General features: G+C 42.2%; 1 protein-coding gene across 1 annotated transcript in view; it reads right to left on the minus strand.

Annotated features, from left to right (window-relative positions):
* Positions 1 to 407: 407 nt before the first annotated feature.
* nalf1b (NALCN channel auxiliary factor 1b) overlaps positions 408 to 15,482 on the minus strand; it is a 72,304-nt gene continuing 57,229 nt past the window's right edge. The window contains exons 2-3 of the mRNA XM_030081053.1: positions 4,510 to 4,681; positions 408 to 709 (exon numbers count right to left, since the gene is read on the minus strand). Coding sequence (XP_029936913.1) covers positions 408 to 709; positions 4,510 to 4,681 — 474 coding nt within the window. The remainder of the gene's footprint in view (positions 710 to 4,509; positions 4,682 to 15,482) is intronic.

Raw genomic sequence — 15,482 nt, forward strand, 5'->3', positions numbered from 1 at the left:
CATTAGAAAGAGAATATGATTGTGTTATTCCATAGTCAGCCAGTGCAACAGAAACCAATAACTGGAACACAGTGTAAAAAAGCGTAGTGAGAGAAACTCAGCAGTGAGGAAGCCGACCTTCCCACTCAACAAAGGCTGTGGCATTGTCCCCTTTTTCTTCCTAAGGGAGTGTAGTCCCTTTGTTTGTCGGTCTGTTTGTTTATTTATTTGTTTGTTTTGATTGATTTGTGTCTTTCGTCTCACAGCGTCCCACATTTTCCGTTTGCCAGAGAGCATTGAGGAATGTCCGCAGGCACACAGCTCCCAGCCGTTCCCACAACTGTGGCTGTATTTTTCCACATGGTTGCCATGGTGAGGGAATCCCCCCCCCCCCCCCAACCTCCCCCCACCTCCTTCTGGCAGCTCTATCACTCCTCGTTGGCAGGGCTCTCCTCCAGAGGCGTGATAGAGGGGAGGCCCAGTCCTGTTGCATTGTGGGATGCAGTGAGGCTGGCGACAGTGTGTAGGAGGACGAGGACCAGCAGGCAGAGTTTGAGCCGGCTGTTACACAGTCTGCAGGCTGCCGAGGAGCTGAGGGAGGTACGGTGCTGGCATGGTGGGTGAGTTCTTTTCAGGGTCCCCCGGGAACGGTTGTCCACTTTCAAGTCCCACCGCACATCGCAGCACTCTGCATCGGGGTCCACACCTGACGGATAGTCCTCCAGCAGCCCTGAGGGTGGGACAGTATTTACATTAGAGATGTGCACACTCACTAACACACACAGACACACACACACACACACACACACACACATACTGCCTCTGTCTAGCTCACACATCATCATAAAGTTGCTACATGCAGCATTTTGTGTCTCTCTAAATTAAAGGTACCCAATGTGGTTTTCCTTGGAAACACACTTTCCATGTGTCCTTAAGAGATAACAAACATGTCGAATGCTTTTCTTACTTGAAAAGACATTTGCAAAGCCTGAATTTGGAATATTTTAAAAGTTGCTTGTTTACATTGCATATTTACAGTAAATGGCTTGTGTAATATTGGCCCCATGCTCACTGCATGCTGAGAGAATACACACAAACTGGCTTTCCTAGTGTGCACACTTGTGCTACTTGTGGTCACAAACTACTTTGGATATCTTTAAGACCACATTTCCCATTAACGCTGTTGTTTCCTGTTGCTATTACCAGAGATGGGAAGGAAGCGATGGAGAGGGTTCATTCAAGCTTCTGTCAGTATTTTGGGTAAAAATAAGGACCCCTCCATGCTGAAACTAAATTGGGTTGAATTTATTTTTTCTTCTGCCAAGTCCATTTAGCTTATTTGAGCAACACATTTGAAATATGACCAAGACTGGCATTCTATACATATTTTAAAAAATGAGTGTGAATTGACATAGGCCTGTGTTTTTTAAACAGCCAAGTCGATAAACCATTTTGGTGCCAAACTGTCTCCTCTGTCATGTAGGAAAGGGATGTATTTTCTTGTCATAATAACAATGCACAATATGTACATTTCAGCTAATTGAATTTACATTAAGTAACAGAATCATGGCCTTATAGCTGGCATTAGCTTTGTACATGAGGTCAGCTATGGGCAGCAGCTAACTTGAGGACAATAGTCTCTAATTCATGCTGACCTGAGTTACATCTCGTCCCTCCCTCTGAATCTGTTTTGCTGCGTTTCATTTGTAGTTTAACTAGCCCTCGTTATACTGCCCCTCAGGGGAATCCCTGCTGCCATCATAAGTGTCGTTTCACTGGTCTGAAAAACTAAAATGAACTTGGTGAGATCGACCATTTGCGGGCTGAGGGAGCAAGTCAATAACGATGGTCACTCCAGAGGTGTACATTAACCACAATGCATTGCAGTTCTCTAATATTCGTGATGCAACGTCAACAGGGGCAAATGATATACAAATTGTTGGAAATTCAACTCATCTGTTAGAAAACAAAAACAACAACAACAACAACAACGCCAATAATAATGATAATGATAATAATAATAATAATAATAATAATAATAATAATAATAATAATAGCAGATATGATCAGAAACAGACATTTCAAAACTAAAAATCAGTGCAGGGCAGATTAACAAATGCCAACATATCGCAATCATCTCAAAGACAGCATCGCCTCCTTATGTTGGCAAGTATTTCTACCTGTAAAAACCAACAAAACCTGTAAATTGCAGTATGTTGTTATATACTACCAAGGGCTGAGGGGAAGACAACAAAGACAGTCAAACCATGAATGAAATCCTATCATCCTACCATATGTTCCCAGCATCACTGTTTTGAAGAACAAGAGGAAGGGTAAAAGGCAACAACCACTGATGACAGCAAATACGTATGAATGCTGACAATCCATAGGACTTGATTAAACAGGTACTTACTAACACACTAGTGCACTGAAATGTAGATGTCATAAGATCATATGGAAATGAAATGCATAAACCATGCATATATACAAGGGGCTGGAGAATCGAAGCACTACTGCAAAACACAATATTGTGATACTCAGCTGTATTGATTTTTTTCCACAGCTATATTGGAAACAATGTAAAGTGCAGTGTGGAGGCTGGCAGAAGCTGCTAATCTCCTCAGCAGTGGTTTTGTTTGATCACGGTCTTGGTTGACGGTAGTTATAGTAATGTCTAAAAATACATTTGGTAATGATTTATTGAAGCTGTAATGCCACATGCACCATCTTGACATGTGTATAGCATGGGTTCTTCTTCCCAGCCTCCAAATTGAATTCATTCAATATTGCCTTTGTACACTGCACCAGAAACAAATTATGTGTCACTTTTGACCTTTACCTCAACAGACCTGGAAACACAGGAAGCCCATATCACAAAGATAAAGCCAGGACAGCCACATGAGCATCGCTTAAAAATAGTGTGAGCATAACAGGGGCTGAAAACATAAATAGCAGAATGACACTCTCGACTCTGACATCAGAGGCAAAGCTGGCTTTGTCAAGGCCTGTGTGCATGCTAATGTGAGGAGTGAACTTTGAAGATGGCTAAGTCTGCGCCCACTCAGCACAGTTTGACTGTAAAGAGCTTAAGTCTGACAAGGGGGACCATGTAATTACTGCAGTAATCTGACAAGGTCTGCATTCACAACACCCATCTATACCATTGACAAAATACGCATATGAACACATACACACACTCACGCACGCGTGCACACACACATGTGCACGGCGACAGGCACAAGCTGAAAAGCTGCAGTCGCTGTCATCACCCTCACTTACTCATTCACCCAAGTACTCCATTCTCCTACAATATTTACTTTCTTCACTCATCCCTCTCGCTCCCTCTGTCTCTTCCTGTTTTGCTCCATCACTCAGCTTTTGTTTACGCAGACTGGAGTGGAGAGCTGCGTTTTTTTTTTTTTTTTTTTCACATTAGGAAAGGATGCATATTCACACATGATAAGATATTTATACATATAAAGCAGATAAATCCCTTTGATGTCACATTGTGTGGCTGTAGTGGATTCATTTGTCACAACTGCCATCTCAATGGTGGTGCAAACACAGCTCAGTCTAATATCCTTCCTAATTCTGTGCAAATGCTCATAAACTGACCAAATTTTGACCCCAAATATTGGTCTATAAATTTCCTCTGCCATTTGCTCATGCTGAATGCAGCCTGTCAGCTCTGCAACATGACCACCAGAGGGCAACATCATCATATGATGTTGCTGAAATCCAGTATGTTTTTGTGCCCGTCTGCTGCTGTGTGTGTGTGTGTGTGTGTGTGTGTGTGTTCAGAAGGGAGGATAAGGAGGATAAGTGCTGCATTCAGTGGCACAGCAAGAGGGCCTGGAGCATATTACATGTGTACCTTTAAATACCCACCGAGCGCAGATCCACATGTGTTCCTTTAGGCAAATGCCTCTTGATGTTGTAAATAATTTGCAACAACTTTTTGTTGTGGTGGGTCACCATGTCAGGCTGGGCGGGGAGTGCTTAGAGATTAGATAGAAAATCCTGTAACCAAAAGGTCATAAGTTTGATCCCACCAGATGCCGCTGTGTGTCCCTCAGTGGCTGTGAGTCCCAGCAAAGTGTTACTGAGCAAGCCTGCCTGCTAAAGCTGGCCGACACATCGATATTATATTGATATTGTAATATGATATGAGACTAGATATTGTCTGGGATTTCGGATATCATTTCCTGGTTTTAAAGACTGCATTACAGTATGCAATTTTCTGAATTTATTAGTCTATTCTACCTGTTCTGTTATTTGCTTCTACCTGCTATCTGATCTACACTACTAATGATTGTTCATCAAAGATCTCTTGTGAGTAAATCTTATGAACACATCAATAGTCATCCCTACAATATTATTATGATATCAATACCAAGGTATTCAGTCAAAGATGTTGTCATTTTTGTTTGTCCATATCACCCAGCTCTTCTCAATTCTCTCTGGGAACCTGAATTACTGATGCTCTCCTGTGAAAATAGGAAAGGCCTAAAATGTAAAATGACGCTGTACCTGTGCATATAAAACTGGGACTGCCTCCGTGGATGAGATCATCGTTGTCGGGCAGGATGAAGGGGCACCGCTGCTGCACCTCCAGACAGTACTGACCACAGGGGATTCGCTTACTGCAGTGCATCTGGGTGGTCTGGAAGTACTGAGAACACAGCCAGGGCTTATACACCATCTATGTGGGAGACAGAGAGATAAGGACAGGGCAGCGGGGCGGGGAGAGAGGGATGGAGGAGGGCAGGGAGAGTATATTGATAAGTTAGAAAGGTTGCATTTGATGACGTGCACACACACACACACACACACACAGGCATGCACACAGAGCTAGAAACAAACACATCCACACACACACACACACACACACACACACACACACACACACACACACATCTTCTTCCACGACCTCTACAGCTATTGATTCGCCAGGATTGATCGGACTTCCTGGTATCCACTGTCCAATGAATGTGTGTTGCTGCTGGGAGGTCATCACTTCGTCAGAGTCAACAGATATTTCACAACCGTTTCCTCGGAACAATGAGAGTATCTCTGTCTGTTGTGTCCACATTTCACAAGCCAACTGCTGCTTTGTTCATAAGGATGCTTGCTGTTTTTTTTTTTTTTTTTTTTGCCATGTTGTGATCATGAAAGACATGGCTGCGGACTTTGGTTATCACCATAAGACAGTAAAATTTGGCATTAAGAGCAACTGCGACTTATTCCAAAAATCTTTTGTTGGAGTTTCAAAAGTGTTTTGTAATAGTAAACGAAATCATGACATTGTTTATTCCAAATGACGATGATTTTGTATGTGAATGTCTGGTGCTCTCCCATACAGAAAAGTCAGTATTATGGCATAATATGGCATATATGTCCATGTTATATATCCATTTATGAAATGTTATTTTCCTATATGTACAAATAAGTATCTCAAACATATATGAATATGAGCGTGACATATGTGTTTGATTCACATATGACTAAACATGTAAAATATGTGACAACGTCTCTCTGGTATAGGGGTGTATGTAGTACAGTATATTCATATATTATCTTTTAGTTTGGGTTCTGCTATTGTTTTCCCACTTTCTCAATCTACAAATATTTACGTGGGACAAATGATTCACTTAGCACCTAATTTTGACTCTCTCTCATGTGATAAGGTGGCTGCCTCAATCTGTGGTGCTATCACCTGTCAGCTAGTCTGTTTCTTGAGTCTCTGAGTGGCTGTGGTAATTAGCTGAAGGCTCTTGTGAATCACTCCAGGGATTTCGAGGTGAGTTACTGCCCGCAGCAGGCAGTAACTCACTGTCTCTTGTGCAAGACAGAAAAAGACAGAGCAGGAGACACTGTGTGTTGATATGATTTTGAGGTCTCCATATAAGGTATTAATGTGCAAATTCAGAGCCTCTATTGAATGACACTAATATGAGACAAATGAAGTCCTTGAGCACAACAGGGAAGCTATCAGAGTGAATCTATTACCGCAGCTGTATTTGATGCGCACATGCAGCTTTTTTCATATAAGAACGCATTAGGTGACAGGTGGCAATGCAGAAATATTAGGTTTTGCTTGTACTGCCACCTGATCTTCCTGGTCAGATTAGAATGCGGTTAGTTCACAGTTCTGTACGCATTAAAAATAGATGGAAGGGAATGTAGTAGAGGGAGAGCGCACCGCAGCAGATACAATTAAAATCAATATAACTGGCCTGAAATGAACAACACTCATCATCCAACTGAAAACAAGGAAAATAAAGTACTTTTGGGTTGGGGGAGCACAGAGGCTTGTATTGTGAATTAAAATTTTTGAATTGAATTTCTGCCCTAGCTGGATACAATCAACACACAATAAGAGGAGTAGGAAAAATAATGTGGCACAAAATGAACAAATACAAGCCCAAGAGACAGGCCCCAACATTTTCAGGCCAAGTGTGGATCTTCTCAACAAAGATTTGAGATGACAGCTGTTTAAAAACTCAAGACAAGGTGACGGTGAGATCAGAAATGGCCACGCTACTATCAAATGTTGTTCATGGGTGTATCGCTGAAAACGCATCATCAACCACTTGACTTGCAGGCATTTGCCCACTGCATTTCTATGATAAATCAACTCTATGTCAGGCCCTTTCACCACATTCTCTTGCGGGTGTGGTTTTCTTGCCATGTCACTGTGTTTGTTTCTGTCTGTAATCAGGTCCAAGACACCCTGTTTCAATACTTCCTTGATTCAAAAGAGGAAATGATGCATGCATTAAACAGCAACTGTCTCATTCATGCCCAAAGTGCAAATGGATCACATTTGAGTGGTGTCATTTTAGGTTATAATGTTGTTCTGTTCAAGCTATCAGGATGATTCGGGTATAATCAAACAAACACGGGGGCAGCATCTACGGTAAACTGACAATTGGGAAAGTAGTTTTACAATCATTTTATTATGACAATTGGCAAATGGCTGGTACTCAGAGGTCCTCAGGCCCTCTCATTTTAAGTGAGTGTGGTGGCCCTATTGCCATGTGGTAATGTTGCATGTTTTGAGTTGACATCAATACTGTGTTGACAGAGTAACTGGGGTGCATCATGTGTAATGTTAAAAGGCATGCATGAGTGAACACATACACACATTGATAAATTACTATGTGCTAATAATTAAATTCCAACCAAACGATAAGGTGCCTGAAGACAATGCCTTGCACACACACACACACACACACACACACACACACACACTGCCCTTCTCTCTAATCTGCTATCACTGTGTGAATGTCACAGTGTCTAAATGTGGTCACATGACCATCCTAATGTCACATCCTGTAGACATAAGGGGCTAATATTTCCATATTATGAATACACTGTGCACATGTGTGAGTGTGTACATGGATAAGAGCATCTAAGTGAGAGTGTTGTTGCATGGTTGTCTTTTGCATTTTCCTTGTCCAACACATTTTACATTTCATGTCTTCCTGTTATGGTGGTTGAACAACGGCTCATCCTGTAGCTGTCAGAGCAAGGAGATAGAGACAAACTGGGCAAAGCGCTGGGTTTTCTCTCATTCAGCAATGTCTCATGCCGACAATGTCAGCAGCAGTGAGTGTCGACTCATGTCTGTTTAGGTATTTATCATCCATTTCTGCCACTCAGCAGATTCTCATATTACAATGTCAAAGTCAAAGCCTATCTGGCCCCATCCCTTGAGGCTTAGACATGGATCAAGAATGTGGCTGGATAATCAATAACATCACAACTAAAGAGATTATCTTTAAACACCACCTAAAGGCCAGCTAAACCCCAGAGCTTTGATTTGAGACTACAAAGGGCTTCTGACAAGCGGCTACCATTTTGCCTGTCCATTTAGCCAATCGTCTCTTCTAAAACACTATCACTTTCACATCCTCTAATGTCATGGTTTGAAATTCACACTTGGCAACCCATGGAAGCATAACTAGGTAAGAGCTAGGCATCACCTAGACCATGAGACTTGAAAGCAGAAGGACAAGTGGACCTCTGAACCTGCCAATCAGCAGACCATCTGTCTGGAGAGTGAGAGATGTTGTGTAAAAAAAAAAAAAAAAAAAAAAAAAAAAAAAAAAAAAAAAAAAAACCTGCAGCGCTGTCTGGCGTTCTGCCGTGTAGCCATGTCCTCTTGCTCTTTGTCCTAGTTAGTGAAGCCCGCTGCTGCTGTGTGAGAGATCTCAACCCCCTCAACCATCAGTCTACTGTACGCCCCTGACTAGTGATTTATCATCCTGCTGTCAAAGCTCAGAGACGGTGGAAGCGACAGAAAGAAAGAGAGAGTGAGAGAAAGATAGAGAGAGGGAAAGGAGTAACACATTAGAGATGGTGGTAGGATGGACTCCTTTTTTTTATATAACTTTTTCCTATTTGGTGTGTTCTTCTCAACACCCCTGGGGAGAAAGTAAAATACTGCCTCCTCTTCAATCACCAACTCAGTGAGTTTGAGGTCAGCCAGCTGGCTCTCTTTCTTTTTATTCCCCTTTTTCTATCGCCTTTCACTTCCGTTTTACATCTCTCTTTCGCTCTCTGTCATCTTAACTCTTCTTTCTACGCCATCTCTCCTATCCCTTCTTTCTTATCCTGTGTAATGGTGTCTGCCTGTGGACGGTGATCTGCAGAGTTAGCTCAGCTGTCCTCCTGGATTGCATTATTCCATTACGATTAGGCTAATAAGGTTGTAATTGATGGAAGGCCTTCCCTGCCCTGTGGTATTGGTTTTAAGTGGCCCCGGATGGCCCTGCCTTGTCAGTGTCTCGTCTTTAATGTTTTATCTGGACATGTGGTTGTGGCTAAACTGCTGACAGAAGCTGAGGGAGCTGGTAGCAACACACCAGATTACCGCAGCCTTCAACGCGCTCCGCCTCGACATGCAATACACACAGGCACACGCAGACTCGTGCACAGTCAGACAGACTGCCCTGTTGATTACAACTGTAACACAGCTATTTACTGCTCCACTGCGTTCAGGCTATCCTCTTTTCTTTTATCCTCTTTTCTGCTCTGTTTATTCAAATGATCCTCGGCTTTAATAATGGACCAGAATAAGTCTACAGCACAATAGTCTGGTATTACCATACCTCTAAGTTTTGTGAAGCCGGAGCATGAGAGTAAAACAACACCGGGCAAATTCTGTATTGTATATTGTCCTTGGTAGTACACATTACCATATCGAATGCTCTCCACAGTGTATGATGAAATGAGCAGCCCACTGAAGCAGTGACATTGAGTCAGTTTGAAAAGTGAGGGGTCAAATTGAGGGTAGCGTTCAGCAGGAGCCAGCATGTAAGCCACCACCTCATCTCCTACAGTACTCTAAGCAACTGCAGCAATGCCCCCTTAGGAGTTCCACTACAAGCTTGAGGTGAAGGGTCACGTAGCAACGGACACACAGTTGCTCACATGCACACACACACACACATACACACACTTGAAATATGGTCAGGAAAACAAGGGAAGCATCCACATTCACATACGCAAACAAACAAGTGTGCATGACCAAACACATCTGAAAAGTCAATGAATGTAATCAGGCATGAGCTCAAACACAAAGGAAAGAAAAACTGCAGGTCTGTGCGCGGAAAATGCTACTGAGTGTGTAAACAGTCGATTTGCATAGATAATGGATCTGACAGCACTGTGGCAACACCACACCAGCATAATTATATGAAACGTAATTGCCTGTGCTGTACATATGTATATATCCTCATGTATATACTAAATGAATACATGCATATATCGAATAGCCTGGGGTGCCAGCAGCTGGCAAGGATACAATTTCTGTCAACAGCAGTTATATACAGAAAACATAACGTAACTAATGATCTTAAGGACAACACAGACATGAAATGAACAGGCAGATTTAGCCAAGCTGGTTAGCAGAGCCAATGAGAATATAATGGGGAAACAAAAGTCTTGCGAGGCTGCAGGCAGACTGTAGCCAAAACAAAAAAACACTGATTGAAATGGAAGTGAAGCAGAAAGCACTCATGAAACTCCCTGAGTGGCACCTATTCAATTACATTCATGTTACATTTGAATGACTATGACGACATGTAAGGCCTTTTTTCTCAATTATGAATAGGAGAGAGACCCACCTGCTGCTTGTGGCTGACACACACATGTACACAGACAGACATGTATAAACACACACACACACACACACACACATACAACTAATAGCTGAACACCGTCTCACATCTTTTAATAAGAGCTGCTCATTTGGCAAACTAAAACCATGCTAATGTTATTACCACACAGCAAGGGCACATTATACTGAGTGGGGTTATTAAAAAGAAACACACACAAAGAGAGAGGGAGACAGAAAGACAGACAGACAGATAGACATAGAGGGCGAGAGGCAGGGTATAAAAATAGGATAGCCTCAGTCCATGGACAGCACAAAGTTCCCCAGACTGCTATGCTGCAATATTTGACAAGTTGTGCTTCAATGTGGTGTGTGTTTCTCAGGGAAAAAAAGGGGGGCGGGAGGGGGACAACATGTAATGCAATGTGATGAGAATGCTGAATGGCGAAGTAGCAGGGGTGCAGGGTTAACATGAAAAATGAATGATAGAAAGATATGGTCATGGCAGTGTGTGAATTAATAATGAATGAATGAATATTCATCCATGCAGGAGGTGCTAGGTGCCTCCAAGAGAATGTGTCAGTCAGAGCAAGTCCTTTTTGCTCTATCCTGACAGGAGCAACGTCAGTGAAGACTATTATACAGCTCCTGTTACACACACACACACACACACACACACACACAAACACACACACACACACACACAAAGGCGCATGCACACAGGCCTGCATGCTGCTGTACAGTAACTTGGCCAGTTTGTTGTCAGTCAGCTGTCCCACTTGCTCACTGTACCACAGGGATCAATAGGCGGACAGCCTCGCCTCCAGACAGACAAGATAAGAGGAAAAAAAAGAATGAAAAACTTCCTTTTGGAGTAAACAGAGACACAGAGTCATGGAGGGAAAACAGCAAAGAGTTACGGACACATGGTGAGGGCAGAGATGGATGAGGAGCGGGTGAGGCCATTTTCTGCGATGAGCCCATCCATATGCACAAAACATTTGCCCTAAAACTCATTTTGTTTGATTAATCAAGGTTATCTGGATGTAATTCATTGGTACTGTCACACTGACACTTACACTGATAATTAATTTGACAAAGATAATTATCAGCAAGATGGGCCTACTGTGAGTGAGAGTGATGAATCAATATCCATCGCAGTCATACAGCCTGCTGTTAGCTCCACCAGGCCTCTGATAAACTGTGCTACCATCTCAAAGGGCAACAATTAGAAAACTATCAGTTGAGCTTTTGGCCTGACCTACCCTGTGTTGTGTGTGTGTGTGTAATGTGTGTCCACATGCACTCATGCTTGTATACATATGTGTGCACCTGCGGCTCAGTAGTCATCTCTCTGTCCTCTACATCACCCTGTTTCTGCATCCTCACTCATGCAAACCTGTTAAATAACATCAACTAATTCCAGTGATGACCAGCTGTTCATCTTTTTTTTTTTTTTTTTTTTTTTTTTTTTTGCAATAACCACATAGACATTACATTGCAAAATCCCTTTCTCTGCTCTCCTCCCTGCCTCAATCCATGACACCCCCCCCCTTTCCTCTCACCCCCTACCCCCCACCCCCCACTTGTCTCCCTCTGCAGTGTGTACTGCAGCAGTTGGATGAAAAATGGCCTGGAAGGGGGGCTGGCGCAAGGTTGCCAGCAGAGACATAACAGATATACACACTCACCTTCAGACACACAGTGTGCTCTCTTTCTAGCTCTGCCTTGCTCTCTCTCTAGCATGCTCCCTTTCTGTCTCCTTTACACGGTAAGGCAAACACACACACACACACACAAGCTAGAGAGAGACTGACAGAGAGTGAGAGAGAAAGAGTAATGCCAGTAATGTCAGCAACTCTTTACACTATTAATGACCTACAGCTGTCTATAGCTTGTTATCACTGGGTTTTCCTCCCATGGGTGGTTCTGACCCGGCCAGGCCAGCTGACATCCTGCTCTGTCAGGCCCTGTGGAACCTCTTAGACGAGGATCATTAGAAACTGAGCACCATTGCCCAACTGGACTTCCAGCAGCTTCTGTCTTGTATTCCCTATTGTTTTAAAGAGGCATAAATCAGTGTAAGTGAAAGCATAATGAAGCATGTGTGTGTGTGTGTTAGACTTAGCTACAATTTCAGGAACAAATTTTAGACTAAAAAACAGTTAATTGGGGACAGCTTGTCTACTTGGGGACAAAAAACATGTTCCCATTTGAGAAAAAGATGATTTTTGGGTTAGTGGTTAGGGTTAAGTGAGGTTAGGGTTATGGACATAATTGTTACAGAGACTGAGGACAACACATCACACTTTGAAGACCATGCCAACCGGTGAGGAGAGGCGGCAATTTATCCCTCTCCTTTGAGTTTGTATTGCTGAAAGCGCCTCCTTGGCTTCCAACACTTGTCACGTCAATAGTCGCCACAGGATCTGGCGAGATTCAATAGAAAACATTGAGCATTTTGATGTGTGTATGTTTCATTCAAATTGCAGGCATGTATAGAGAAAAACAAGCTCATTATTTGATTAAAATTCTGCCCCAGTGACTGTGTATTGTGCTGCCGGAAGGAGTGAAAACTAGATTTTGCAATTCACACCTGAAATTCAAACAAAACATACACATATTTCAAACCAAAATGCTCAGAGTCTTCTGCTGGATCCAGTAATACCTCGTGTGAACCGATCTGAGGGGATCTTTCGACATGATGACCATAAGAAGCCAAGGAGGCACCTTCACACAATACAATGTCAGTGGAAAGATGTATAATAGATACATACAGCATATTCTGCTTCTATAATAAACATGCTTACCAATACAGGCAGGTAATATGCATACACTAACATCTACACACAAATGGGAGATTTGGGGTGATTGTAGCAGGGATGCAGATGTAGCACAGACTCTTATTCATGCTATAGATACACCAGGAACTTGAAACTTTGTAAATTTGTAGCATCCACTCATGGTGTTCTCTGCCAAAAATGAAGTCTCTACCTTTTATTTAAAAGGACTGATGAGCCTCAAAACCTCATTTTCATATCCAAAGGTAAAATATTGACTCCAGAAATGTTTATTTTTTTTTTTGTCATTGTGTATGGTTATTGACTTGCAAGTCTATGCCCTCGGTTTGACCTGTATGAGGACGGTGTATCAGTTCTTGTTTCATGCAGCATATTAGGTCAGCTTTCGTGTTATCCCTCATCAAACACTGGGAGAGACGGGAGGGTTTAAAGCAGTACTGCATTAACAATACACTTGTTTACTGTGATACGGGCAGGATATGGCAAGGATTATGGTGAGGAAGAAAGACCGAGGTCAGATCAGCAGTGAGGTTATTAGAGGGTTTGCCAGACTGGTGAGGCACAGTCTCTGTAATGTGACTCTGCAGCAATATGCCAGGAGAAAGGAGGCTAACAGCACAGCACCTTCCCCAGGTTAAACACCACATAACACAAATTTAACCAAGGCAGTTCAGGCATGTTTAGCCACGTTTAGAGACTATCAAATCGAAAATTGCAGATATAGCTTAAAACACAACAAGAAATTAATAGTAGCCTAAAAATGTGCACTTTGTCCACATGAAAATATAATAACCTTAGCAAATGTGATCTTTTTGTTATGAGGAAGTAAACAAAAAGTGCTACTAGTATTATTATTTGCTATTAGTCCCCTGCACATACAACAGTAAGAAACAAGACAGAGAGACAGGGAGGACCATCTTCACAATGGTGTCGCTGAAGTTTATCACTGCTTTTGGGCAAAATGTCTTCAGAAGTACAGATTTGGGGGAAAGCCACATGTTTTTAAATGAATATGAAGGTAAGGTCCAAGGCTAAAGATAAGAAGAAGGTAGAGGAAAAGGAAAAGGAATGGTCAAAGGAAGGAGTGAACTCAATCTCCAGAAGACCTGCAGAGCATTTTGGCTATTCATATGCAACACTGATAACAATATGGACAGACAACATGATGGAGCCGACCAATGTGGACAGTATTTAGTAAAATACAACTAAAGCAGACATTCATATGGAATAGGAGAGAAGTAGATGCAGGGACATGTCTAAATATGCACATACTCTTGCTATGCCCAGAATAGCGCACATCTCACATGGGGACAGAGCTACAGAGAGAGAGAAAGAGAGAGAAAAAGACTCAGATAGAGACAAAGAATGAAATCGAAAGCAAAAGAAGGCAGTCAAAAGGAGACGTAGGAAAGCAATACAGCATGAAACAAAACGAGAAAAAGGACAGAGTATGAAGACAAAGAAGCAAGGAGACCAAATGACGCTGAAGAGACAGATATGGTTCTCTTTAATTTTTTTAATCAAGTACAGGATGTGAAAAAAATGCAAGGATGAGAACTGAATGGTTAAAACAGATGTCCAAACAATTAGTCGCTCAAAGAAGTGTGTGTGTGCGTGTGTGTGTGTGTGTGTGTGTGTGTGTGTGTGTTAGGGAGTATCTCGATGTTTGATAGCAAACAGTAGATGAAAATTAGAAACCTAAAGCCCTGACTCCACCTAATCTGCATGTACCACACACACAGACACACACACACACACACACACACACACACACACACATACACTGGTGTACAGCGTGCACAGTCTCTTGCTCAGCAGCAGGAAATCAGTGCTAGCCACTGTTTAATTATCAGATGAATAGCTACCAGCACTGAGGAGTTATTAATAATGGAGGTCTTGTCTGGACTGGTCCAGGCTCCGTTAGCTTCGAGCCAAGAACTGGCTGCTAACATACACCACACTCCCACTGTTCTGGGGCCAGATATACTGCATAAACAAAATGCATGATATGCATTTGCACAATAGGTATACATGGCAATTTTTTACACCAAAATCTGAATTTATAAAACTAAGGTGCAGTAAGAATGTGTGTATCTTCACACATCCTTTACACCATGTGTACACAGACGTTTATGAGTCAGCTGAGCTGAGTGTGACATGGCAAAGTGGCAAAGAGAAGGATAGTGTCAAAGAGAATTTAAGTGACATTTTATCTGGCTATCTAGCTTTAATCTCTTCAGTACACCATGTTAAACCAGCAGCGTATTAGGTTTAAATAGAGATTCATGATGATAACATTTGTAGGTGTGCAGAATTACCACCATTCCTTTTTCTAGAGACCCAATTTTTATTCTGATGACAGTAAACATGTTTCCACATTGTCATCAAGCTGTGCATTATGGTGGAATACCATACATATCGAAAAATGGGCCTAAATGTATTTTTCAATTAATAGGCTATTATGGTATATAATGAATGTGTAAAAGTGTTCAATGGTTGCTTTGTCACTGTTAGAGAATAATGAAAGCCCAAGAGTTAGGAGAGAATGACACAGTGCTGATTGCTGGCCAGTGATCATG

This window comes from Myripristis murdjan, chromosome 21 (genome assembly GCF_902150065.1).
Source record: "Myripristis murdjan chromosome 21, fMyrMur1.1, whole genome shotgun sequence".
NCBI lineage: Eukaryota > Metazoa > Chordata > Actinopteri > Holocentriformes > Holocentridae > Myripristis > Myripristis murdjan.